The sequence below is a fragment of the Centruroides sculpturatus genome, unplaced genomic scaffold (genome assembly GCF_000671375.1).
Source record: "Centruroides sculpturatus isolate CEXI.00-Female unplaced genomic scaffold, Cexi_2.0 scaffold625, whole genome shotgun sequence".
Taxonomy (NCBI): domain Eukaryota; kingdom Metazoa; phylum Arthropoda; class Arachnida; order Scorpiones; family Buthidae; genus Centruroides; species Centruroides sculpturatus.
In genome coordinates, this window is record NW_019384830.1 from 161,224 (window position 1) to 187,083 (window position 25,860).

The following is a 25,860-nucleotide window of genomic DNA, read 5'->3' on the forward strand; positions in this document are numbered from 1 at the left end:
TTTCTATGGGAAGACAACATGTTCTGAATGAAAAGGATCCAAGGTGCAATAAACAGCGTGAGTACTTGCAAGTGTATGTTTATAAAATATAAAGCTACGCGCGAGTTAGCTATAGCATAGTTACGTTTAACTATTAGCATCTTTCCCCAAATGAATCATTTTATAACTGATTTTGTTTAAACTCCACGTATAAAGTTTACACTCTTTTTATTTCATTTATTAATACGAGTCTTGTAATTTCAAGATACAGTCACATTAAACGTATAACAATATCGTATACAAAAAAACACATAACATTTTGCAAATAATCAGATATAAACATTTTAAAGGATATCAAAGCGTTTTTCATATATAATTCCGAATAGGAAATTCAATACACATAAAGAATATACGAACACTGCACAACGTATATAATAGGTTGATTCACACCGCTGTTTTCTTGAAACTTCCAGAGTAGCATTTTCTGTGACTGTACGGGATGTTACACCTTCAAGCTCTTGGCAACTGCTCTTATTCTCGTGTAAAGATTCAATTGCAGATATCTACAAATAAGAATTTATGAGTTCAACTTTTGTTTAAATTTACATATATTTATTTTACTGACTGAATTCGTAAATAGCAACGAAAGATTTTCTTATAAGCATGGCTACAAATGATATAAATTTAAATATTTACGCGATCTTCATCCCCATCGCTAGAAATTTTATGTGCTTTTAAAAACAAAATTTCATTTTGTATCAAAAGATATAATTTTATTATTTATTTAAACAAGCTTTTATATATTAATATACTGTTATATGTTATAAGATATTAATTATATTTGAAGGGAACGTTAGAGAAGCTTCTTCTACGAGGCTTACAAAATTGTGTTCGTTCTCGAAATTTAATGGATCGATTTTGATAAAATTTTGCCATTTCCCATTAATTGAGACGAGGAATCCAGCAGGGCCGTGCGGTAGATTTTCTAAGTATGATGCAAGTCTTCGAAATGCCGCCCCTTATATAAATTATTAGTCTTATATAGGCTATAATTCTTATTATTTGGTGTATCTTACCAGGGCCGTGCGGTAAATTTTCTAAGTATGATGCAAGTCTTTGAAATTCTGCCCCTTAAATGTTTTTTATGCCGCCCTCTCACGGTGCCGCCTGATGCGGCCGCATCTCTGCATCATAGCACGGCACGGCCCTGGAATCCAGCAATGTAATGTGACTCCATTTAAATCCAGCAACGAATCGCTTAACTTTCCCGGCAACATTTAAAATTCCGGTGGCCCCTATCTGTTACCATATTTTATTTAAAAGAACTCTCTCCGTACCTGACCAGTGCGAGGATCGTGTCTCTCGTGGCATGGAGGTACGAGGATAGCCTCTTTTGTTGAGACAAGTGCAAAATTCACCTGTTTACGTCCGTCAGATACTGTACTCTTCTGTGCCTAACAAACAGATGTAGAAACCGCTTCTCTCCTTCGGCTCCGCATCAATTCTATCGCGATATGACAAATTCGCTCGATGTCCTAGTTATACTTTATTTGTATATAATAATATTAAGATAATGATATAATTCAAATCATTACTTAGAAAAAATGTAGATCTAAAATGTTATTGTTTCAACATATTATGGTTTATTGTCCTGTAGTTTAGATTTAAACGGAATAAGAGATGAAAATAAAGTGACGTACCAACCAAAACTGATCATTATTAGGAACAGAATTAAAGAAGATGGTTCTACTTGCCTGCGTGTTTTTATGTTTCAGGTAATTAATGAAACGAATATATTTTGTTTATAAAGTGTCTTAAATACTTGTAGAAAGTCATAGCCGAAAAACCTCATTAAGCAAATTCAAAAGAAATAAGAGCCGGATTTATATATAAGCTGACATGATACAAAGTGGATATGATTACGGGCCTAATGCTTTTAAATCTATTATTATTTAGTATAGAAAAAAGGACCTTTTATACATTTAAACTTAAACCCAAAATAAGTCTAAATTTGGCCGCGATGTCTGATCACCTTCAATTCCTCATTAGTTTTTTGCGCTGTTAACATAACATTCTCAACTGTTAAATCTTTAAATTTTTTACTTTAAGGAAGCGGCTTCCTAAAAGTAAAAAAAATAAGTCAGAAATTACATTTCAATATTTTAATATTAAAAAATAGTTTTAAAAGCAAACTAACGGTAATATTAGACGTATGAACTAACTACAGATTTGAACTTTCTTCAGAAATAACGATTGATTACCTTTAAAAATTTATAGAAAAAGTTAATCAGAAAAGATTCAGATTCAGTTCAGACAACTTACTTCACGAAAGACACATAGTAACTTTTTTTCACGTATGATTGCTGGATCCGCTTTACTCCACTGTATATATAAAATGAAATGTTTATTAAATTTATTCACGTAAAATAATTAAAATTAAGGAAAAAATATATAGAAAGAATACCATTTTTTCATGATCAATACCATTTAGAGGAGCAGGCATGGTCTGTACTAAGAATTTATGTTTGATGTATTCTAGCGGGTTGTACGTACTTGGTAAGAGTTTAACTGAAAAGAATTATTTTAGAATAGCTTATTAATAAATGAAAAAAGTAGTTAAAAGTAAAATATAAATATTATAAAACATGCGAAAAAGCATATTGTAAATGCTTACCTCTAATTGAAACTGTTTCACCAGATTCAACGTTTCCATAAGTTGGCGAAACAAGATATTTGGTTGGAACTGTTGTTTTTATTTTGAAACAAACTGCTTCGGATTCGTTATTCTTCAATTTAATTTCAGCTATTGATGCAGTATTATATGGGCCTGAATAAAAGAAATTATTACAGTCGACCCCCCTATAACGCTGTTGATAATTCCGTGTTATATGAATTCCATGTTGTACGAGTCACTTAGATTTTAGAAATACGTGAGCCGTTCACAGCCCGGTACACGTATTTGTAAAATCTAGGTGACTCGTACAACATGGAATTCATATAAAACGGAATTATCAACAGTGTTATAGATGGGTCGACTGTATCTTGATTCTGGTTTCGTTCAACTGATGAGTGAATTAAGAAATTCACTATTTATTGATAACATTTGTTGACTCTTAAAATGACCAATAAAGAAAACAAAAGTTATTGTATATTTTTTAGAATCAGCTATGTGATATAATGGATATTCTTCTCTGTAAAATTTTTAAATTATGTAAGAAACATTTTGAGAACGATTAATTACGTTTATTTTCTTTAGAGAAATCCTAATATAAAACAGAAAATGATAGAAAAAGGGACAATTTAGCAACCAAAAATGGAAAAAATAAACTATTTTATCTAGTATTAATAATATTTTTTAAGGAAAAATGATACAGGACTACAAGAAATCATTTTAAAGACTCTAATAGAAACTGAAATTCTAAAAAAAATCATACTTAAATAATTCATAAACTTTTAAATAATTTAAAATCCAAGAGCTTTGAAGCCATTTTGTATCATCTTTAGGCATTTGGTTGCTTTAAAACGAACAATATCAAATATTATTAAGCTGACTATCTTCAAAATTTTAAAGGTAAACGTTCTATTTGCAATTAATTAACACTTAAACATTTTCCCCGCATTTATATCCATTTGCATTGTAAGACACTTCAAACTTCAAACAAATATAAAATTGAAATTCAATTTAAAATTTAAAAAAATTGTTCTAATATCGAAATTAATTTTTACGAATTAAAATTTTTTCATTACAGTGGTGCCTCGTACTTCGAATTTAATTCATTCCAAGAGGCCATTCGAACTCCGAATCAATTTTCCCCATTATTCATAATGGAAAGTAAATTAACCGGTTGACGCTTCTTTTATTCATTTATTAATAATTCATTCTCACTCACCCGTAAAAGTTAGATGAGAAGGTTCGATTTCCAATTTATTACTCATATTTATATTTAATTTATAATTAAAATCTTTCCGTTCGAGTCGTGAATTGAAATTATAGTTCGTAACGGAACCGAATTTTAAAATTCAAAAATTTACATTTGACGAATGATGGCGCTTCGCTATATAAATTGTATTTTTCGAATTTAGATGTTTAAAAAAAAAAATTGAATTAAAAAAAATTCGATATATGTTCAATTGATTTGTTTATAATAATTTATTAATTTAAATAGTTTACATTGTTCGTTATAGTTTAATACGTTTGTAAAAAATGCTATAGATACAATCCTCGCTCCTATAGGGGTCGTCTATATATTACGTTCTCCTAGGAGGCTGAAGACTGATGATGTTTGATGACGAGAGGAGGCGGTTGCGTGAAGACTACTACGCATTTTTTGTAGCTTATTTTTGATGATTTAACAAAAGAACTGAAAAATCTTGGTTTGACATTAAAAGGTGAGGGCGCCAATAGAACTAAACTTCCTTATAATGCATATTGCCCATTCATTCAGTCAGCATTTAATATGATCTTTAGGCTCTCTTTCTACTACAAAAAAAAAGTATTATTACATAGAAAAAAGATGTACGGTATAAAAATACACGGGCTTCAATATGAGCATTTTATTTCAGGATGAATGAAATTTATACGTAATGCTTCAGCAAGAAGTCTGATCGAACATTCGAAAATCAATAGTGTCCGATCAGTTGCAGCAGTTAAAAAGTATTGCTGCCGTAATACAACGCGAATTAATGACAATACTGAAAGGTTTAATTTTTATGGGCGGTTGCACAATTATACAAGAGATATTTTTCATGATTTGTGAGTTCTGATCACCAATATCTGAATTATTAGATTTAAGTTCATTAATAATATTATAGATTCGAGGACAAAAGAATTGCAAAGTCTGAAAACCAAGTATTCAGGTATAGTCCCGGAGTGTCCAAATTATTTCTGAGAAGGGCAATGTGAGCTATAAAAGAGTACTCTGGAAATCAGGCACGAAACATATAGTCGAAGGATTAAGGGTTTTTTTTTATTACTGAATAACAATGGACATAAATCAATGTGAAATTTGCAACTGCTTTAAATTTGAAATTATTTCGAAAAAAATAATGCCATCAAAATTGGAGATAAATTTTGTGGCATCCAAAATGAAAATCATCAGATATTAGTTTGTACACTGATGTTTTACTTTATATATTTTCGAAAAGCTCATCACTGAACACGCTTCACCAATGGGCTTGCCATGTGAAATTTTCTAGGTTTTCTTCACGTGTCTAACACCTAAATAGGGCTATTTCCCAAAGAAAGGGGAAATACCTCTAAAGAGATATCCCTCTTTAGAGCCATTCCTCTTGTTAGATCGCCCAGGTGTTGCATTACTCTATTCCATTAATCTTATCATATTTTCGAAAAGGTTTGTTCGTAAAGGTACGTAAAACTAATACAGTAATAGCAAAAATTTAACGCTATAATATTTAAATAAATTTTCTCAATAATTTATAATTTTTTTAAAATTATATCCGCTTATTTTTTAATGTACTATGATAATAATGTTAAAGCTACAAAAGATAATAAAAATTAATAATCCATTTTAGAGAATTTTTTTCTACTTTTCTCTTACAGTGTTTTTTTAATTAAATTTTTCTGAACATGGAAATGAACAGCATTTTTTATGAAATACAATTTCTACAGTGGGGAAAAGTATTTCAAAAATAAGCTATGCATAAATCAGTTCTTTTTTTTTTATATACGGGTATAAACATAAAATATATACACTTTCCATATACAGTACATATAACGTGATAGTAAATCCATTTTAGAGAATTTTTTTCTACTTTTCTCTTACAGTGTTTTTTTAATTAAATTTTTCTGAACATGGAAATGAACAGCATTTTTTATGAAATACAATTTCTACAGTGGGGAAAAGTATTTCAAAAATAAGCTATGCATAAATCAGTTCTTTTTTTTTTATATACGGGTATAAACATAAAATATATACACTTTCCATATACAGTACATATAACGTGATAGTAAAAACATTATTTTATTGAAGCGGAGCCTTAGCGAAGTTTCTTCTATGAGGCTTACAGAATTGTGTTCGTTCTCAAAATTTATTGGATCGATTTTGATAAAACTTTCCATTTTCAATTAATTGAGACGAGGAATCCAGTAACGAATCGCTTAACTTTCCTGGCAACATTTAAAATTCCAGTGGCCCTATCTGTTAGGACAGCGCTGTCAAACTTATCATAGCCCGCGGTATTTTATTTAAAAAAAATAACTGTTTGCATTTTTAATTATTATAAAATGGCAAAAAGCTTAATTTTGAGGGTAGGGATGAGTTTTATAAAAATTGTAAATGCTAATAACGAGTAAAATCGTTATTAAGTACGACCATACTGGAGATACGCACGACTCCCATTATCTCCTCACCCCGTGGACTTTTAATCACCAAAATTTAATAGCACGAATCTCTCTAATAAACAAACCTTCCTGCAAAATTTCGGAAATTTTCGAAAGCACAGGAAGGCAAACAAAGTCGTGCCCCACACACACACATTAATTAACATCCATACATACAGAAAAATCTGAAAGTTTTTGCATTTCTCGACGTTTCAAGGTCTCCCAAGTCTAAACATGTAAAACTCTTGCGGGGGTCATTTTTTGACCGATCGCCATACTTTCTCTCTGTTAGTATTCTAGCAATTCTATCGCGATACGACAAACTCGCGCGAGGTCCTGGTTAAGTTTTACCATTGTTACACCGTAATTGAACTGCAATTTGAAAAAAATTGTAAACTTATAAATTCTCTCTGTCGTCCGATGTTTGTCTGTTCTCTCTTAATCTCGATAACTGTGTTAGATAGATGAAAATCGAGAGCAGATATGGAAAGCTTAGGGACAGGAGGCCTCGATTGACTTTATACAAACGGTTTCGGCTGGAAGTCACGTTATTTCAATTCAAAAATTTTCCTCTGAAAGGACTGATAGATGACCAGCAGGACTCTATTGATAAAGGAAAAGTATGATGTACGGTACAGGGGCAACTACAGTACTAATTTGAGGTGGAGAGCATATGTTTTAAATGAAATAAATCAAAAGTATAATTAAAAATTGCAACCCGGCATTGTGACTATGTCACAATAAATAATTGTTCGTTGCTTAATTAGTTCTATTTATTAAACGTATCATAATGGTTTCAATGTTGAAATGTTAGGAAATTTTTAATTTTTCTTACATCGGTAGGTTATAATATGTGCTTCATCTGCTGCCAGGCAGAAATAAAAACTATTTGATTTTGTGCCAGGTTTACTCGAACAACGTCTGAAGTTCTGTTGTGATCCTATACATCAGGTATTAGAAATCTCAAATCTTTTTGGTTCTTACAAGTTAAACTATAAAATAACATATTGAAATGGTCAATTTTCTAATTTGCCATCTTGCAAGGAATACTACTCTGGGTCCCCCACCGATTTTAGTACTTTGAATGTTGATGAATTTTTTACCACAAAGGTACTGTTTGTATGATAATGCAGTCATTCAAACCGTTTCATTCTAAGGACCGTAATGAACGAGTTACGAATTGAATGTTACGAATTGAACGACTAATTGAATGTGGAATTACAAGTAATACAATAGTTCGATTAGGCGGGCGCAGATCTGCTTGAGAAAGGAGAAGGTCGACGACGTGTTTGTTATCTGCGCCGTGATATTGTAGGACTCATTAAAATACATCAATATTTTAGTGAAACTTATAAACAGTTACATTCATTTTGTAATAAAACTTGAAATCAAAGAAGTCATTTCATACAGTAAACTCATTTTATTTATTATCCCAATCAGGACAGTAGCATCTAGTATACTCTTCAACAGTAATTATTTTTGGCGATTACATTAATAATAATTAATGAGAAGAAGCGAAAAGAGAGAAATTCTAATCTCAATTCCACGTAAGAAGAGGTTAGAAAGTTCACAAAATTAAAACTAAAAAGGAAAAAGCGAAGAATCGGAAGACTGCAAATAAAAGGTAAGTTAGAAAAATACTGGATTTTGGATTGAAAAAGCAAAGGATTTAGTGCATTTTACGTGAGAGTTCAAATTTTAGACCCAAATTGAATGTAGAGATTAAGAGAATATAGACATTATTAATACATGCGCCAGAGACAACGACGTGCAAAGCGACGTCGATGCTGACGAAAGTGAGGACGAAGATAGTGATATTATGCGACATACAAGTGAGTACTCTAAGCCAATGTTTACCTTTAGAGATGTTGATGAATCCCTTGAAACATTCAGTGGTGACAACAGAAAGAATGTTGTAAAGTGGATCTCTAATTTCGAAGACATGGCGGAAATGTGTAATTGAAATGGCATGCAGAAGATAATTTACGCAAAACGACTACTCAGAGGTTCAGCAAGAATGTACGTAAACTACGAACAATGTACTAAATCATGGCGAGCATTAAAAGAAGCCTTTTGCGTCGAATTTTTTCCAAAACTGAACAGCAGGAAGATTCATTCAGGTTTTCTGTGTTTAAGGAACTTGATGTTTTCTTACCTTATTTTAGTTCTTTTTTGATTTTGCGAAATAATAATAATACTACGAGTGCAAAGGTTTTAAGCGCAAACATTCAGTGACATTTCTAGAATTTTTCATTTAAATTTCTTACTATTCCTTTGAATATTTAGCACACAGTTCACTTGTAATATCTGTCCGTTACTGGGAAACGTTTTATGGTGCCTGAATTTCATGTTATTTATTTTAAATTTAAAATATATATACTGTTAAATTTTCGTGTTTTCGTTTATTCTATTATTAAAATATATGTTTAACTATAACCTGACTGTATTACTTTATCATTAGCGTATCGGTTTTTTTACTAATTTTGAAATGTTCTCCATCTCAAATTTTTTGCACCTGTACATCATACTTTACCTGATAACAACAGATTAGTGCCGATCATCTAACTCACTCCATTCATGGGAAAATTTTTGAATTGAAATAATGTCACTTCCAGTCCAAACCGGATGTTCCTATGTAATCGAGGAGGCCTCCTGCCCCTACGATTTCCTTATCTGGTTTAATTTTCATCTAACTAACTCCGTTCTCGAAATTAAAGGTGGGCAGACAAACAGTGTGAATTTATAGGTCTACAATTTTTTCAAATTGTAGCCCAAAAATCATCTTCATAGACAAATGTATCTTTTATACTGTATTTGCTAAACGTATTTATGCTAAAATGTACAAGTACGTATTAATTTTACAAAATTGTTATTTTTAAAAACTAATTTGCAAGTTAGTTTTGTTTCGGCTGGAAAATTTAGCAGTAAAAATTAACAAAGTAGATTTGAATTAAATGAATGTTACATTAGGGAGTGTGTACTGTCTGAATAACGTATATTATTATGATTTTGATAGTTCAAAATTATTAAATTTTACTACGTTACATATATTTATTAGGTAGGGAAAAAGAAATATCGATTACTATGACATATCAAATGAAATATAAAGGCCATATCTATCTCTAGAAATTAGTTTATTTAATATATATATATATATATATACAGAATATAATTTACCAAAACTGGATATCATTATAGATTATATTTGTACAGAGCAACATTTAAAATTGTACACTGTAAAAATGATTATGATTTAACAATATTGATGAATTTAATGAATATCATCAGAAAAAGATGTTCAAAAACAAATTTCTTGCAAATTTCTCTTTTGGTCAGCAAGTAGTCAGACTTCCCATCAAATGCTCCATTTTATTCAAAAAGTTACGGCCTTCCATTCGTTCCCAACACACTTCTCTAAAGTTTCCGCTGAGGTTCTGCCATTTTCTATCTCGAACTAAAGTACTGGGATAAAAGTCTTGTTGTTGAGGAGAGGAAGAAACGCTCACGTGAACTCCAGTTTGTGGACCGCACCTTACGGCAATTACTCTACAAAGAATAAGTACAAATATTTTATTTTGAACAGTCATTACTTGTTCCTTTACATACATTAAGTAATTACCTATCTCCAGTAGGCGATGCCATAATTACTGAAGAGGCATTTCCAATCGGTTCTACAGCACCGACTCCTATGTGATTGCAGGTGGATAACACCTTCCACCCCATTAGTTTAGCCAAAGCTTGAACTGCATTAACTTGATGCTGTGAAACCTACAAAATTTTGTAAAATTAACATTAATATTAAAATATCATTAATACTTGAAAATATTTTATTACCTGACACATCAACAGATAATGTAGTTCCTGCGGTTCGTATGATAAATTCATAGTCCTTCCATCACGACAAATGGCTTTTAAACTTCTTCTTCCAACATGTATAACTAATGGTGTTCTGAACAGAATAATATATATTCATTAAAAATTATTATTATTATTAATCAATTTTTTTGAAAAAAGCATCACACACCTGCATATAGTTTCATATCCATGAGTCATAATATTTATCTTAACACTGCTTTTATTGGGGCTGTTAAGACATACCCAATGTGCAACAATTAAAGGATCTTTTATTTCACAAGCATATGTATCAATCATATACATAGTCCTAAAATAAAAAAAATTATATATACAATGATTTAAAAACTAAATCACTATGACAGACTTTATATTATATAATTGCAGAAAAAGCTACAGGTGTTTTTATGCATTTATATGATATACAGAACAATCTTAATTGAAATGTCTGTAGGTTTTTTCTGCATTTAAAAATTATTATTATTATTATTACAGTTTTATATATACACCTACACAGAGGTTAGGTTAGGTTAGGTTAGGTCAACAAATGGCAAACAGTCAAGTAAAACAATAGTTTTTCTTAAACTCCATCAGCAACGTACAGACAATGCATGGCTGAAAAATCTCTCAAACAACAGGTGCACAAAGTTTCCGCAAGCCTTTTTGTAGGATACTGGACAGTGATTTTAAGGCACTCTGGTGATGTATTAAGCATGCAATTGGATCACAACTGTAATCACTTACATATTTGTCTGAGATACAGTCATATTCTAAGTTTTGCAATAATCAAAGAATTCTATCTGGATGCTTAACTCAATGACTTTTATGTTAGAACATCAATTTTGTTACAAAAAATTAATAATGGTTTTAAGCCAAAGCCTTAACAAGATGTTCACTTCATTATTAGAAAATAGTTTAATCAATTTCAAATAATTTATCACACAATATTATATCTCATCTGTATCCAGAAGACTCTTAAAAAAATGATAAATATTATTAAAACACAATTTATTTTTGGTTTTCTTGTTAAAATCAATTTAAACATTTTTATATATTTACAATAATACATTTAATATTTTTAAATTTCTAATGTTTTCATTTTTACAGATTATTATGAAATTTTAATTCCTATAAAAATTATATTTGAAATTTTCTCATTAATATCTGGAAATCACTATGTAGAGTTATTTTTAAAACAGCAACACAGACAAATAAAAGTATTTATCTGTGTTGCTGGTTTTAAAAATAACTCATAATACAATAATTTCCAGAATCTATGGAAACATTTAAAGCTTATAAATATTTATTTAGATTTTTCTTTATTTGTAACTATTCATTAAATACATTCATTCATTAACATAATAAAAATAAATTAATGATATATTTTCTTACCTCAGTCTAAGCACAACATGCTGTGTTTGATGAATTACTTGTTCTAAAATTGTTTCACTTAAAATATAAATGAAAAATAAATTAATTTTTTTGTTACAAAAAAAACAACTGCTTACAATTTAATTATTTAATATGTATAGTTTTAATTCAAAAAAAAAAAAAAAAGTGTTTATAAATGTACTTTTTTGATGACTCTATTAAAGTTTGCCGATCGCATGCCTCAGGTCCTGCTAATCGTCTCCTCTTACTGACACCGAGAGTGGCAGTTGTGGGATGAGGCATTGGATGATGTAGTGCATTGTAGTGAATTTCTCGTAATAGTTGATGTAATGAATGTTCCAGTACAGGTTTATGATCGCCTGTTTGGGTTGAAGTGGTCTAAAAACAAAAAAAACAAAAAATTTTATAACAGCTGAATATTAACTTCTAATATAATACAGTCGAATCCATCTACTGTAATCACTTTGGGACTAACCTACACTGATAATACATAAGGTGATCAAAATAGTTTAAAAACCAAAGTAATATGAAGTAACTCCAATGTAGCTAAGGTAGTAATGTAATAAAGGTAGTAAACCCAGATTGGCAACATCAAATAATCAGAATGTATGAGCAGTTATAGCAATTTCAAATGATGACAAGGTTAGAAAAATGATTTTGCAAAGAAGTATGTGCAGTTATTTCATTTTTCTGGGCCAAAATGAGTTCACCTGATGAAATTCATCAAAAGCTTGAAAGAGACTGTTAAAAGAAAATATCCTGAACACATTTTTTTATGAGCAGGATGAACAAACTTGTTACATGTTGCAATAAATGCCTAACGAGATTGGATTGATTATTGCTTTCATTTCCTCAATAAAAGTATTTGTCTGTGTTGCTGGTTTTAAAAAGTTACTTTTTGATCTTCCATGTAATAACTGACTGATAACAATAAGCAAGGAGTAAGTAAATAAAGTGGCAATTAATGGAAATTCAAGTATTATTGACATTAAAAGCATGTAAAACAATTACAAAATCTATAATGTTAATTTATTTAGATTTATTAATTATTATTAATTCACGTAACTTATAAATATAACAGATGAAAATGATAACTGATGACAATTATGCATAATTATCTGCATGTTAAGGGCCATAGTATGAAAAGACAACTTAAAAAAATGCCTATTTAGCTGAAGATAATAATAACTATGACAAAACTCTAATTCCATAATAAATGAAGTTTTATACATGTACTTTAATTTATATGTTTTGGGACATGCTAACTCTGATAACAGATGACTGATTACATCTGTGTTTACAATAAATAGATTCAGCCGTATTTGTTGTATTTTCTGATAACATATTTTAATATATAAAAATAATCATAACTTTGAGTTATAGAACCTCAATATTTATCAAAAATAAGCTAACCTTACGGCAATTACTCTACAAAGAATAAGTACAAATATTTTATTTTGAACAGTCATTACTTGTTCCTTTACATACATTAAGTAATTACCTATCTCCAGTAGGCGATGCCATAATTACTGAAGAGGCATTTCCAATTGGTTCTACGGCACCGACTCCTATGTGATTGCAGGTGGATAACACCTTCCACCCCATTAGTTTAGCCAAAGNAGTAAAATATAAATATTATAAAACATGCGAAAAAGCATATTGTAAATGCTTACCTCTAATTGAAACTGTTTCACCAGATTCAACGTTTCCATAAGTTGGCGAAACAAGATATTTGGTTGGAACTGTTGTTTTTATTTTGAAACAAACTGCTTCGGATTCGTTATTCTTCAATTTAATTTCAGCTATTGATGCAGTATTATATGGGCCTGAATAAAAGAAATTATTACAGTCGACCCCCCTATAACGCTGTTGATAATTCCGTGTTATATGAATTCCATGTTGTACGAGTCACTTAGATTTTAGAAATACGTGAGCCGTTCACAGCCCGGTACACGTATTTGTAAAATCTAGGTGACTCGTACAACATGGAATTCATATAAAACGGAATTATCAACAGTGTTATAGATGGGTCGACTGTATCTTGATTCTGGTTTCGTTCAACTGATGAGTGAATTAAGAAATTCACTATTTATTGATAACATTTGTTGACTCTTAAAATGACCAATAAAGAAAACAAAAGTTATTGTATATTTTTTAGAATCAGCTATGTGATATAATGGATATTCTTCTCTGTAAAATTTTTAAATTATGTAAGAAACATTTTGAGAACGATTAATTACGTTTATTTTCTTTAGAGAAATCCTAATATAAAACAGAAAATGATAGAAAAAGGGACAATTTAGCAACCAAAAATGGAAAAAATAAACTATTTTATCTAGTATTAATAATATTTTTTAAGGAAAAATGATACAGGACTACAAGAAATCATTTTAAAGACTCTAATAGAAACTGAAATTCTAAAAAAAATCATACTTAAATAATTCATAAACTTTTAAATAATTTAAAATCCAAGAGCTTTGAAGCCATTTTGTATCATCTTTAGGCATTTGGTTGCTTTAAAACGAACAATATCAAATATTATTAAGCTGACTATCTTCAAAATTTTAAAGGTAAACGTTCTATTTGCAATTAATTAACACTTAAACATTTTCCCCGCATTTATATCCATTTGCATTGTAAGACACTTCAAACTTCAAACAAATATAAAATTGAAATTCAATTTAAAATTTAAAAAAATTGTTCTAATATCGAAATTAATTTTTACGAATTAAAATTTTTTCATTACAGTGGTGCCTCGTACTTCGAATTTAATTCATTCCAAGAGGCCATTCGAACTCCGAATCAAAATTCACCTGTTTACGTCCGTCAGATACTGTACTCTTCTGTGCCTAACAAACAGATGTAGAAACCGCTTCTCTCCTTCGGCTCCGCATCAATTCTATCGCGATATGACAAATTCGCTCGATGTCCTAGTTATACTTTATTTGTATATAATAATATTAAGATAATGATATAATTCAAATCATTACTTAGAAAAAATGTAGATCTAAAATGTTATTGTTTCAACATATTATGGTTTATTGTCCTGTAGTTTAGATTTAAACGGAATAAGAGATGAAAATAAAGTGACGTACCAACCAAAACTGATCATTATTAGGAACAGAATTAAAGAAGATGGTTCTACTTGCCTGCGTGTTTTTATGTTTCAGGTAATTAATGAAACGAATATATTTTGTTTATAAAGTGTCTTAAATACTTGTAGAAAGTCATAGCCGAAAAACCTCATTAAGCAAATTCAAAAGAAATAAGAGCCGGATTTATATATAAGCTGACATGATACAAAGTGGATATGATTACGGGCCTAATGCTTTTAAATCTATTATTATTTAGTATAGAAAAAAGGACCTTTTATACATTTAAACTTAAACCCAAAATAAGTCTAAATTTGGCCGCGATGTCTGATCACCTTCAATTCCTCATTAGTTTTTTGCGCTGTTAACATAACATTCTCAACTGTTAAATCTTTAAATTTTTTACTTTAAGGAAGCGGCTTCCTAAAAGTAAAAAAAATAAGTCAGAAATTACATTTCAATATTTTAATATTAAAAAATAGTTTTAAAAGCAAACTAACGGTAATATTAGACGTATGAACTAACTACAGATTTGAACTTTCTTCAGAAATAACGATTGATTACCTTTAAAAATTTATAGAAAAAGTTAATCAGAAAAGATTCAGATTCAGTTCAGACAACTTACTTCACGAAAGACACATAGTAACTTTTTTTCACGTATGATTGCTGGATCCGCTTTACTCCACTGTATATATAAAATGAAATGTTTATTAAATTTATTCACGTAAAATAATTAAAATTAAGGAAAAAATATATAGAAAGAATACCATTTTTTCATGATCAATACCATTTAGAGGAGCAGGCATGGTCTGTACTAAGAATTTATGTTTGATGTATTCTAGCGGGTTGTACGTACTTGGTAAGAGTTTAACTGAAAAGAATTATTTTAGAATAGCTTATTAATAAATGAAAAAAGTAGTTAAAAGTAAAATATAAATATTATAAAACATGCGAAAAAGCATATTGTAAATGCTTACCTCTAATTGAAACTGTTTCACCAGATTCAACGTTTCCATAAGTTGGCGAAACAAGATATTTGGTTGGAACTGTTGTTTTTATTTTGAAACAAACTGCTTCGGATTCGTTATTCTTCAATTTAATTTCAGCTATTGATGCAGTATTATATGGGCCTGAATAAAAGAAATTATTACAGTCGACCCCCCTATAACGCTGTTGATAATTCCGTGTTATATGAATTCCATGTTGTACGAGTCACTTAGATTTTAGAAATACGTGAGCCGTTCACAGCCCGGTACACGTATTTGTAAAATCTAGGTGACTCGTACAACATGGAATTCATATAAAACGGAATTATCAACAGTGTTATAGATGGGTCGACTGTATCTTGATTCTGGTTTCGTTCAACTGATGAGTGAATTAAGAAATTCACTATTTATTGATAACATTTGTTGACTCTTAAAATGACCAATAAAGAAAACAAAAGTTATTGTATATTTTTTAGAATCAGCTATGTGATATAATGGATATTCTTCTCTGTAAAATTTTTAAATTATGTAAGAAACATTTTGAGAACGATTAATTACGTTTATTTTCTTTAGAGAAATCCTAATATAAAACAGAAAATGATAGAAAAAGGGACAATTTAGCAACCAAAAATGGAAAAAATAAACTATTTTATCTAGTATTAATAATATTTTTTAAGGAAAAATGATACAGGACTACAAGAAATCATTTTAAAGACTCTAATAGAAACTGAAATTCTAAAAAAAATCATACTTAAATAATTCATAAACTTTTAAATAATTTAAAATCCAAGAGCTTTGAAGCCATTTTGTATCATCTTTAGGCATTTGGTTGCTTTAAAACGAACAATATCAAATATTATTAAGCTGACTATCTTCAAAATTTTAAAGGTAAACGTTCTATTTGCAATTAATTAACACTTAAACATTTTCCCCGCATTTATATCCATTTGCATTGTAAGACACTTCAAACTTCAAACAAATATAAAATTGAAATTCAATTTAAAATTTAAAAAAATTGTTCTAATATCGAAATTAATTTTTACGAATTAAAATTTTTTCATTACAGTGGTGCCTCGTACTTCGAATTTAATTCATTCCAAGAGGCCATTCGAACTCCGAATCAATTTTCCCCATTATTCATAATGGAAAGTAAATTAACCGGTTGACGCTTCTTTTATTCATTTATTAATAATTCATTCTCACTCACCCGTAAAAGTTAGATGAGAAGGTTCGATTTCCAATTTATTACTCATATTTATATTTAATTTATAATTAAAATCTTTCCGTTCGAGTCGTGAATTGAAATTATAGTTCGTAACGGAACCGAATTTTAAAATTCAAAAATTTACATTTGACGAATGATGGCGCTTCGCTATATAAATTGTATTTTTCGAATTTAGATGTTTAAAAAAAAAAATTGAATTAAAAAAAATTCGATATATGTTCAATTGATTTGTTTATAATAATTTATTAATTTAAATAGTTTACATTGTTCGTTATAGTTTAATACGTTTGTAAAAAATGCTATAGATACAATCCTCGCTCCTATAGGGGTCGTCTATATATTACGTTCTCCTAGGAGGCTGAAGACTGATGATGTTTGATGACGAGAGGAGGCGGTTGCGTGAAGACTACTACGCATTTTTTGTAGCTTATTTTTGATGATTTAACAAAAGAACTGAAAAATCTTGGTTTGACATTAAAAGGTGAGGGCGCCAATAGAACTAAACTTCCTTATAATGCATATTGCCCATTCATTCAGTCAGCATTTAATATGATCTTTAGGCTCTCTTTCTAATACAAAAAAAAAGNGTTTTAAGCCAAAGCCTTAACAAGATGTTCACTTCATTATTAGAAAATAGTTTAATCAATTTCAAATAATTTATCACACAATATTATATCTCATCTGTATCCAGAAGACTCTTAAAAAAATGATAAATATTATTAAAACACAATTTATTTTTGGTTTTCTTGTTAAAATCAATTTAAACATTTTTATATATTTACAATAATACATTTAATATTTTTAAATTTCTAATGTTTTCATTTTTACAGATTATTATGAAATTTTAATTCCTATAAAAATTATATTTGAAATTTTCTCATTAATATCTGGAAATCACTATGTAGAGTTATTTTTAAAACAGCAACACAGACAAATAAAAGTATTTATCTGTGTTGCTGGTTTTAAAAATAACTCATAATACAATAATTTCCAGAATCTATGGAAACATTTAAAGCTTATAAATATTTATTTAGATTTTTCTTTATTTGTAACTATTCATTAAATACATTCATTCATTAACATAATAAAAATAAATTAATGATATATTTTCTTACCTCAGTCTAAGCACAACATGCTGTGTTTGATGAATTACTTGTTCTAAAATTGTTTCACTTAAAATATAAATGAAAAATAAATTAATTTTTTTGTTACAAAAAAAACAACTGCTTACAATTTAATTATTTAATATGTATAGTTTTAATTCAAAAAAAAAAAAAAAAGTGTTTATAAATGTACTTTTTTGATGACTCTATTAAAGTTTGCCGATCGCATGCCTCAGGTCCTGCTAATCGTCTCCTCTTACTGACACCGAGAGTGGCAGTTGTGGGATGAGGCATTGGATGATGTAGTGCATTGTAGTGAATTTCTCGTAATAGTTGATGTAATGAATGTTCCAGTACAGGTTTATGATCGCCTGTTTGGGTTGAAGTGGTCTAAAAACAAAAAAAACAAAAAATTTTATAACAGCTGAATATTAACTTCTAATATAATACAGTCGAATCCATCTACTGTAATCACTTTGGGACTAACCTACACTGATAATACATAAGGTGATCAAAATAGTTTAAAAACCAAAGTAATATGAAGTAACTCCAATGTAGCTAAGGTAGTAATGTAATAAAGGTAGTAAACCCAGATTGGCAACATCAAATAATCAGAATGTATGAGCAGTTATAGCAATTTCAAATGATGACAAGGTTAGAAAAATGATTTTGCAAAGAAGTATGTGCAGTTATTTCATTTTTCTGGGCCAAAATGAGTTCACCTGATGAAATTCATCAAAAGCTTGAAAGAGACTGTTAAAAGAAAATATCCTGAACACATTTTTTTATGAGCAGGATGAACAAACTTGTTACATGTTGCAATAAATGCCTAACGAGATTGGATTGATTATTGCTTTCATTTCCTCAATAAAAGTATTTGTCTGTGTTGCTGGTTTTAAAAAGTTACTTTTTGATCTTCCATGTAATAACTGACTGATAACAATAAGCAAGGAGTAAGTAAATAAAGTGGCAATTAATGGAAATTCAAGTATTATTGACATTAAAAGCATGTAAAACAATTACAAAATCTATAATGTTAATTTATTTAGATTTATTAATTATTATTAATTCACGTAACTTATAAATATAACAGATGAAAATGATAACTGATGACAATTATGCATAATTATCTGCATGTTAAGGGCCATAGTATGAAAAGACAACTTAAAAAAATGCCTATTTAGCTGAAGATAATAATAACTATGACAAAACTCTAATTCCATAATAAATGAAGTTTTATACATGTACTTTAATTTATATGTTTTGGGACATGCTAACTCTGATAACAGATGACTGATTACATCTGTGTTTACAATAAATAGATTCAGCCGTATTTGTTGTATTTTCTGATAACATATTTTAATATATAAAAATAATCATAACTTTGAGTTATAGAACCTCAATATTTATCAAAAATAAGCTAGAAATGTATTATGAATAATGGATATTTTCTTCAAATTAATAATTATGAAGTAATTGACAATAAAATTATTATAACTAACTTTATTATTACTTCATAATTATGAAGTTGTAATAATTAAAACAATCTTATTTATATATAATAATGATAAACATTATAATTTCTTAAGAGTATTTACTAATGATTAATATTTTAATAAAATATTACGTGACTACTCGACAAAATACGAGTAGCATTTGCATTTAAAAATTTTTACAATAATTATACAAAATATTGTAACTTTATGTACATTACTTTATAAAAATTCATAATTTCAACATACATACCTTTGATCGGCAGTTTGCAGTAGTGTGACACAAACCTATGCACAACTGTACTCCTGGAAAAAGCTGTAATAATAATTTACGAATTTGTTTTTAGTAAAGATAATTATATGAATAATACTGCATATGGACAAAATATAGAATAAATAATAGTTCCAGATCTCCAACTTAGTTTTGATGAACAGTGCTTGATTTAACTAAAAGCTTTCAATTAATTCTGAATATTAAAATATTATAGTAATTTCCAACTATATTTTTTATATTTAATAAGTAATATCACTTGAAAAATTAATAACTATGGGTTCAGTTCAAATGTAACAACATTTAATTCATTAAAATTTTTGAACTAATGCAATTCAATATTTAAATAAATAAGACTTCTTTATATTTTATATAAATAATTGTTTATAAAAGTTATGATTCTTTAAAACTATTCTTTGATGATTAATATGCATCCATAACTATCTATCTATATAGATAAAGATTAGGAATAACAATCAGAATAATTTGCCATAAAATGGGTCTCTTTATATTTTATAAAATAAAATAGCTTATAAACAGAATTATAATTATTTAATGTTAATTTAATCAGGTTCAAATTAATATTTTTGATCCATATAATAAGTCAACAGGTTACAAGTTGAGTTTATGTAATTCTATTTTGAAATTTTTTTAATTTGCAATCTAAACATGACTTGTTTAACAAGTCAAAAATGTTTGTTCAAAATATAATTTATTATATTTACACATATAAATTACTCACTGCTTAGATGTATAGTTCTGTTATCATACAGAACTAGATACTTTATATCAGTGAATATTTTTCTTTCTGTAAATACGTTTTAATGATTTGGAAAATTTATCTGATTTTACAACTATGAATTATTTTCATATGTTTATTATTGTTTTTGAAAGTTATAACTAATAAGCCAAACAATCTTATCAAATTATTGTGCTCTGTTATAAATTAATTATAACAGAAAATTAGTAAATTTCACAGTTAGTTGTAATATTAGTCATTATAATTCATCAGTATGGTAATTTTTTTGAAAATAATACAGCATAACCTTCAAATATGGACACCATCAGAGCTGAGAAGTTTGTCCACTATTTAGAGATGTCCACTATTCAGAAATACATGACAGTAGCCATATTGTATTTTAACTTGGTCATTATAAAGTGAAAAATACAATGGATTGCAAGAACATCAAATTTGCATTAGGAATGTGAAAATACCAAAAAGTATTCATAGAATATATAATTAAAATAAATAAAATATTGTATATATATTTTAATTATCATCTTTTCAGCTGTAAAAATAACATTTTACTTGAATTATAAATAGCAAACATACTGTATAAGATACTTTAATTAAATGGAACATAAAAATTATGACAAAACATAAATGTTGATTAATTATTAATTCATCAAAAACAACTTGAGCAAAGTAACAAAAAAAGAAAAATAAAACTGTCATTATGAACAGAAGGGTAGACAAAAGTCGATTTAGGCGAAAAGAGTTCAAATGACAAGTTACAAAGGCAATTTGCTAGCCACTTCAAGGGATGGGAAATGTATTCGATATTTTTGCATTTATAACATCATTTATGATTTAAGCAACTAATAAAAATTAATATAGGGATTTGTCTGCTTTGTAGTTATTGAATAAGTGTAATTTTTTTGAATATTTTTGCTTTTTTCAATAAATGATTTATTAAAAATTACTTCAGCCACCACAAAGCTGTTAAGATCATAAATTACATCATAAATGCCAGAAAATCTAGTATCTTTCTACACTTTAAAGTTGTCAGCAAATCACCTTCATAACACGATTTTTGAACTTGTACCAAATAAACACCATTGTCTTAACCTTAAAATTATTTCTTTTTCATTATTACTGTGCTATGGTTCTTGTCAAATGAATGAATAACTTCAGAAAAGTTTAGTTTCTTGGTATCATAAGCTTAATTCCAATAATAAGACAAGTTTAACAACATTAATATGTATGATGATAAATGGTGATTGACAAATCACCATTTATCATCATACATATTAATGTTGTTAACACTCAAAATAACCAGACTAGTCTTCTCTAACAGATAAAGAATATTGTTTGCCTTTTTACAATCCATCCTCCTCCACTATTCCTATTTTAAGTCAGTCTTTATTCGATGCCTACAGTCAAAATTCATCCTCTGAAAAACTATTTGAACATATTCTTTGGTTTTAGATTTAAAATATTTCGTACATAATTAATTCTTCCAGAATATGGAAGGCGGAACTTTGTGCTTTTTTAAGGTAGGTTATGGACGATGGCATCTGTTATTTAGAGGTAAATATTATAGATGTCCTATTTGAAGGGTCTGGAGATTGTAAAAATGTCCGTTAAGTAGAGGTGTCCGTTATTCAAGAGTGTCCATTAATGGAGGTTTCTCCATAGTGTACAATATAATTGTATAGCACTATTGAATTGCTGTTTATGATATGCAATGTGTTTCATTTTTATATATTTATTACAGTTTAGAAATAAAAATTTGCAATATCATATATATTTTGATATTTATAATATAGATCAAATTACAGATGACTGAAAAAATTAAAAATATTACTATCTGAGATGTTTCTAAATTATATCATGTCTATATCTATAGTTTCAATATATTTGTATTTCACTCAATAAATAAATATATGTATAATATTAAAACAAAAACTTACTGATACAGTTATTTGACTTCCAACGACAAGATTAGGAATGGCTGGTTGTAGTTGTACAGCTTCTCTGGCTAACTAAAAATAGAATGGATTTCTAAATGAATATATCTTTATTATTTTACAAAATTTTAATACTATACAAATATTTGCAATTACTTGAGAAAATAATTCTTTGCAAAATAAGACATTTTGTGCAGCTTCTAACTTTTGCTGCCAATGAGCTTCAGGCTGTGAACGTGCAGACTCAGGTAATGGTATAGTTAATTCTCCACTAGCAATAGTTTCTGTATCTAAATAGATGTAAAAAATAAACTGTATAAAATCTGTCAGAATCATATATGGAATTTTTTACAGATTATGATTTTTACTAAAATTTACTCATGACTCTGACTAGAACTGATATTTTTGGCTTTATTTAATCAAAAACATATTATCCTTACAATAATTATTTAACTTTCCCAAATCATTACATACCTATAATTAAAAAAAAACCTAAAATTTAAATATTTAATTTATAATTTAATATATGTGTAAAATAATAGTAAAATGGTTTTATCTGATGTTTTTCTTAAAATTATTTCTATTTTGAATTTCTACAAAAGACTGCATATTCCTTCTCGATAACAAGCACTGAGTTCAGCGTTAACACAATTTTTCTTATCTTGCAAGTACTTTCAACGAGTATAAGTTTGTCGTCTTCAGGCGAAAAATAACAAATTTGAAGAAATAGAGCATGCAGTGTTCCAAGTAGAAAATGGAAAATTTTCTTGGCAATTTTTTAATTACAACGTTCAGTAATTCTGTTGGTAACATGCAACAAGCTTTTGCAGGCATTCGAAAGTTCTTAAATCCACGCGACTGGCATCGCATGCATCGAGGAGCGATTGTGCTAATTGTGCGACTCTTGGCGTGTTTGGTTGTTTAGACACTGGTATAAAGTACCCCATATTTTAGGCAAGTTGGGGGTGGGGACATTGCATGTGTCTGTGGTCACTGTAAGGAGCACTTCCCAAATAAATGTAATCCTTCTGTTTTTACAGCACTTGAGCAATGCTGTTTTTGACCATAGCGGGTTATAGCCCTTCTGTAGCACTTTTCTGTCTTCCTTTGTTTATATCCTCCTGGTGTTCTGTGATACAGCAAACAAGCATTCTTGTCGTTGCCCCTATATACCTCTCAGTTATCCCCGTTATTGGATTTTCTAGTTGCACTGCATATACTCCCAATTTTTCTTCAAAGACTGCATATTCAACCATGAGATACTAACAGATTTAAAAAAAAAAAAAAACTTATAATTTTCTTTAATCTATACAATTATAAAAAAATGTATCTATTGAAATAAGAAATGTCTTTAAACATCAAGAAGCATTTCATCAATATTCAACAAACACTAATAATCAAATTAATATATAAGTGGACATTCAATAAGTGTATTTAACACAATTCCCTTTCAAAAGAATTAAACTCAACTATAATATTTATTAGTTTTATTTTATAATTATACATTTAAACATCTGTTCTGTCCAGGCCAAAAGATATCTTTCCAGCATGAGTGTATGTACTTGTTCTGGCAAAAAATAACCAATATATATATTTAAATGTATATCCAGCGGCAAAAAATTAATTCATTCAAAAAATGCCATGACGATATAATTAATGTATTCAGTAAAATAAAATAAATCATTCAACAAAAGAGACATGACAATTGTATGATAATTCAGCAGCAATATGTAAATTTTTCAAACATCAAAATCAAATCTGAGCAAGCAAATTCAGGAATTTTTCATGGGTGATCTGTCCCAGACACATTAGGCCTTGTCCCTCACAATCTTGTTGCTTTCACTGTAAGCCTAGCCAAACTTGTGACAGAAAAGGCCCTCTTAGTATCCACAGAGCAGAGAGTCAAAAGTTAAAAGTTCTTTTACCTTTTTTACCTAATTCTTTTTTAAAAGTTCTTTTACCTTTTTGTACTGTAACTTGAATATAACTTATTCCTTCTAGTTCACTAGGCAATGTAACTTTCAGAGCACTCGGAACTGCTGGCTTTGTTCTTGCCGATGGATCCGTACTAGGAAATGGCGAAGTTGTAGCTGCCTGTTCACTTTTACTCACTTCAAATACTCCCAACTGCCAAAACTGCGATCCAGCTAGTTAATATTTATAGACACACAAACAAAATCATTACCAAAAATATAAATATATATTTGTAAAGATTAATAATTAAAATATTTTATACCACTTCGAAAACTGAGGTCACCCAAAATTGTATTTCCAACTTTTTTCAAACGCCATAATTGTCTCATATGTAATAGTTCTAAATGAAAATCTGGTACAGAACGATTTCTTCCTGCTTCTGCTTGGGATGTTCTTAATCTTTCTGCACCATTTAAAATAATAGAGGCAGCTGCAGATAATGCCTACAAATGAAAAAAGTATTTTTATTACTAACATTTTAAATCAACATCTTTTGAATAGAAATTCAATTTTGTTATTATAAAAAATAAATATTAGATATTTATTTTATAAATTTCAAAATATTTTATTAATAATCTAATAATTTAATATCCTTACAAAGGTTAAAGTGTTCAAAATTAATTGAAGTATGTTAAATGGTTACTTGGAAAGCAAGATTTATTGGAATATGAATCTATGTAGCACTTAGAAAGTTATATATATATATATATATATAAAACATGAGTTGGTATGTTATTTTGAAAAAGATTATTCAGATAATCAAGTTCTTTTTGATTCTGTTAGAGTCAGCAATGGATTCATTTGACATGTATAGTAAGCATATATTAATTTTGTTTCAAGATGTGATAGTCTGTGAAGAAAAACAAGAATTAAGTCTGTTTTGTTTCATGCTTGGTATAGACAACCATTGGATACAAGAATCCTATTTTTTTTTTTTGTTTATAAATGATAAATTGTTATGTTAAAAAAAATCAATATGTCAACTAAGATTGAATAAATTTAAACTTGTATGGAAAGGAACATTGTTCAAACTGTATCTAGATTTAAGACATATACTGTAATTTAGGAGAATTTTCCTTGTTTCATATGTTATTTAATTATTCAATTATTAATTCTAAATATAAAAATAAACAATTGACATTTGTTGAAAGTGACATTAATGAAGTATGATTGTTATTTTGTAAGATCTTGATTAGAGTTCTTTAAGAGAAAATTATTTTATGTTATTTAACATTTGCAATTTATGTTCATCCCAACTTAAGAGCTTGTAATCCATAAGTTTTAATGAATGAATGAATATTAATATTATCAATACTATTAAATAAAATATTATTTAAAGATAACAATCACCAACAACAAAATCCAGACAAACAGAAAAATTTTACTGTAAATAAAGTTTTCATCCATATATAACAGTTGTATTATTTAATATAAATGCTTGTTCAAACATTCTTTTTAATAA

At 28.5% G+C, this 25,860-nt stretch overlaps 3 protein-coding genes across 6 annotated transcripts in view; all 3 read right to left on the reverse strand.

Moving 5' to 3' along the window:
- Positions 1 to 57: 57 nt before the first annotated feature.
- Positions 58 to 4,020, reverse strand: LOC111630095 (vesicle-associated membrane protein-associated protein A-like). Of its 2 annotated transcripts, none has more exons than XM_023374116.1 (5): positions 3,414 to 3,852; positions 2,654 to 2,806; positions 2,444 to 2,547; positions 2,302 to 2,361; positions 58 to 542 (listed from the first exon to the last, which is right to left on the reverse strand). In XM_023374116.1, the coding sequence occupies exons 1-5, from the start codon at positions 3,424 to 3,426 to the stop codon at positions 324 to 326; spliced, it is 549 nt and encodes a 182-aa protein (XP_023229884.1). In that variant the 5' UTR covers positions 3,427 to 3,852; the 3' UTR covers positions 58 to 323. The 2 variants fall into 2 exon arrangements, with proteins under 2 accessions (XP_023229884.1, XP_023229883.1); XM_023374115.1 differs by lacking the exon at positions 3,414 to 3,852 and adding an exon at positions 3,870 to 4,020 and having other exon boundaries at positions 127 to 542.
- On the reverse strand, positions 741 to 16,999 carry LOC111630097 (vesicle-associated membrane protein-associated protein A-like). Of its 3 annotated transcripts, none has more exons than XM_023374119.1 (7): positions 16,849 to 16,999; positions 15,633 to 15,785; positions 15,423 to 15,526; positions 15,303 to 15,340; positions 15,156 to 15,219; positions 14,377 to 15,078; positions 741 to 1,397 (listed from the first exon to the last, which is right to left on the reverse strand). In XM_023374119.1, the coding sequence occupies exons 1-5, from the start codon at positions 16,892 to 16,894 to the stop codon at positions 15,216 to 15,218; spliced, it is 345 nt and encodes a 114-aa protein (XP_023229887.1). In that variant the 5' UTR covers positions 16,895 to 16,999; the 3' UTR covers positions 741 to 1,397; positions 14,377 to 15,078; positions 15,156 to 15,215. The 3 variants fall into 3 exon arrangements, with proteins under 3 accessions (XP_023229887.1, XP_023229885.1, XP_023229886.1); XM_023374117.1 differs by having other exon boundaries at positions 15,281 to 15,340; XM_023374118.1 differs by lacking the exon at positions 15,156 to 15,219 and having other exon boundaries at positions 15,281 to 15,340.
- LOC111630099 (mediator of RNA polymerase II transcription subunit 17-like) overlaps positions 9,448 to 25,860 on the reverse strand; it is a 33,891-nt gene continuing 17,478 nt past the window's right edge. Inside the window, exons 4-14 of the mRNA XM_023374121.1 lie at positions 24,661 to 24,841; positions 24,386 to 24,571; positions 22,581 to 22,714; positions 22,428 to 22,499; positions 19,716 to 19,778; positions 18,163 to 18,359; positions 17,982 to 18,038; positions 10,344 to 10,481; positions 10,154 to 10,268; positions 9,939 to 10,087; positions 9,448 to 9,865 (exon numbers count right to left, since the gene is read on the reverse strand). Coding sequence (XP_023229889.1) covers positions 9,652 to 9,865; positions 9,939 to 10,087; positions 10,154 to 10,268; positions 10,344 to 10,481; positions 17,982 to 18,038; positions 18,163 to 18,359; positions 19,716 to 19,778; positions 22,428 to 22,499; positions 22,581 to 22,714; positions 24,386 to 24,571; positions 24,661 to 24,841 — 1,506 coding nt within the window. The 3' untranslated portion in view covers positions 9,448 to 9,651. The remainder of the gene's footprint in view (positions 9,866 to 9,938; positions 10,088 to 10,153; positions 10,269 to 10,343; positions 10,482 to 17,981; positions 18,039 to 18,162; positions 18,360 to 19,715; positions 19,779 to 22,427; positions 22,500 to 22,580; positions 22,715 to 24,385; positions 24,572 to 24,660; positions 24,842 to 25,860) is intronic.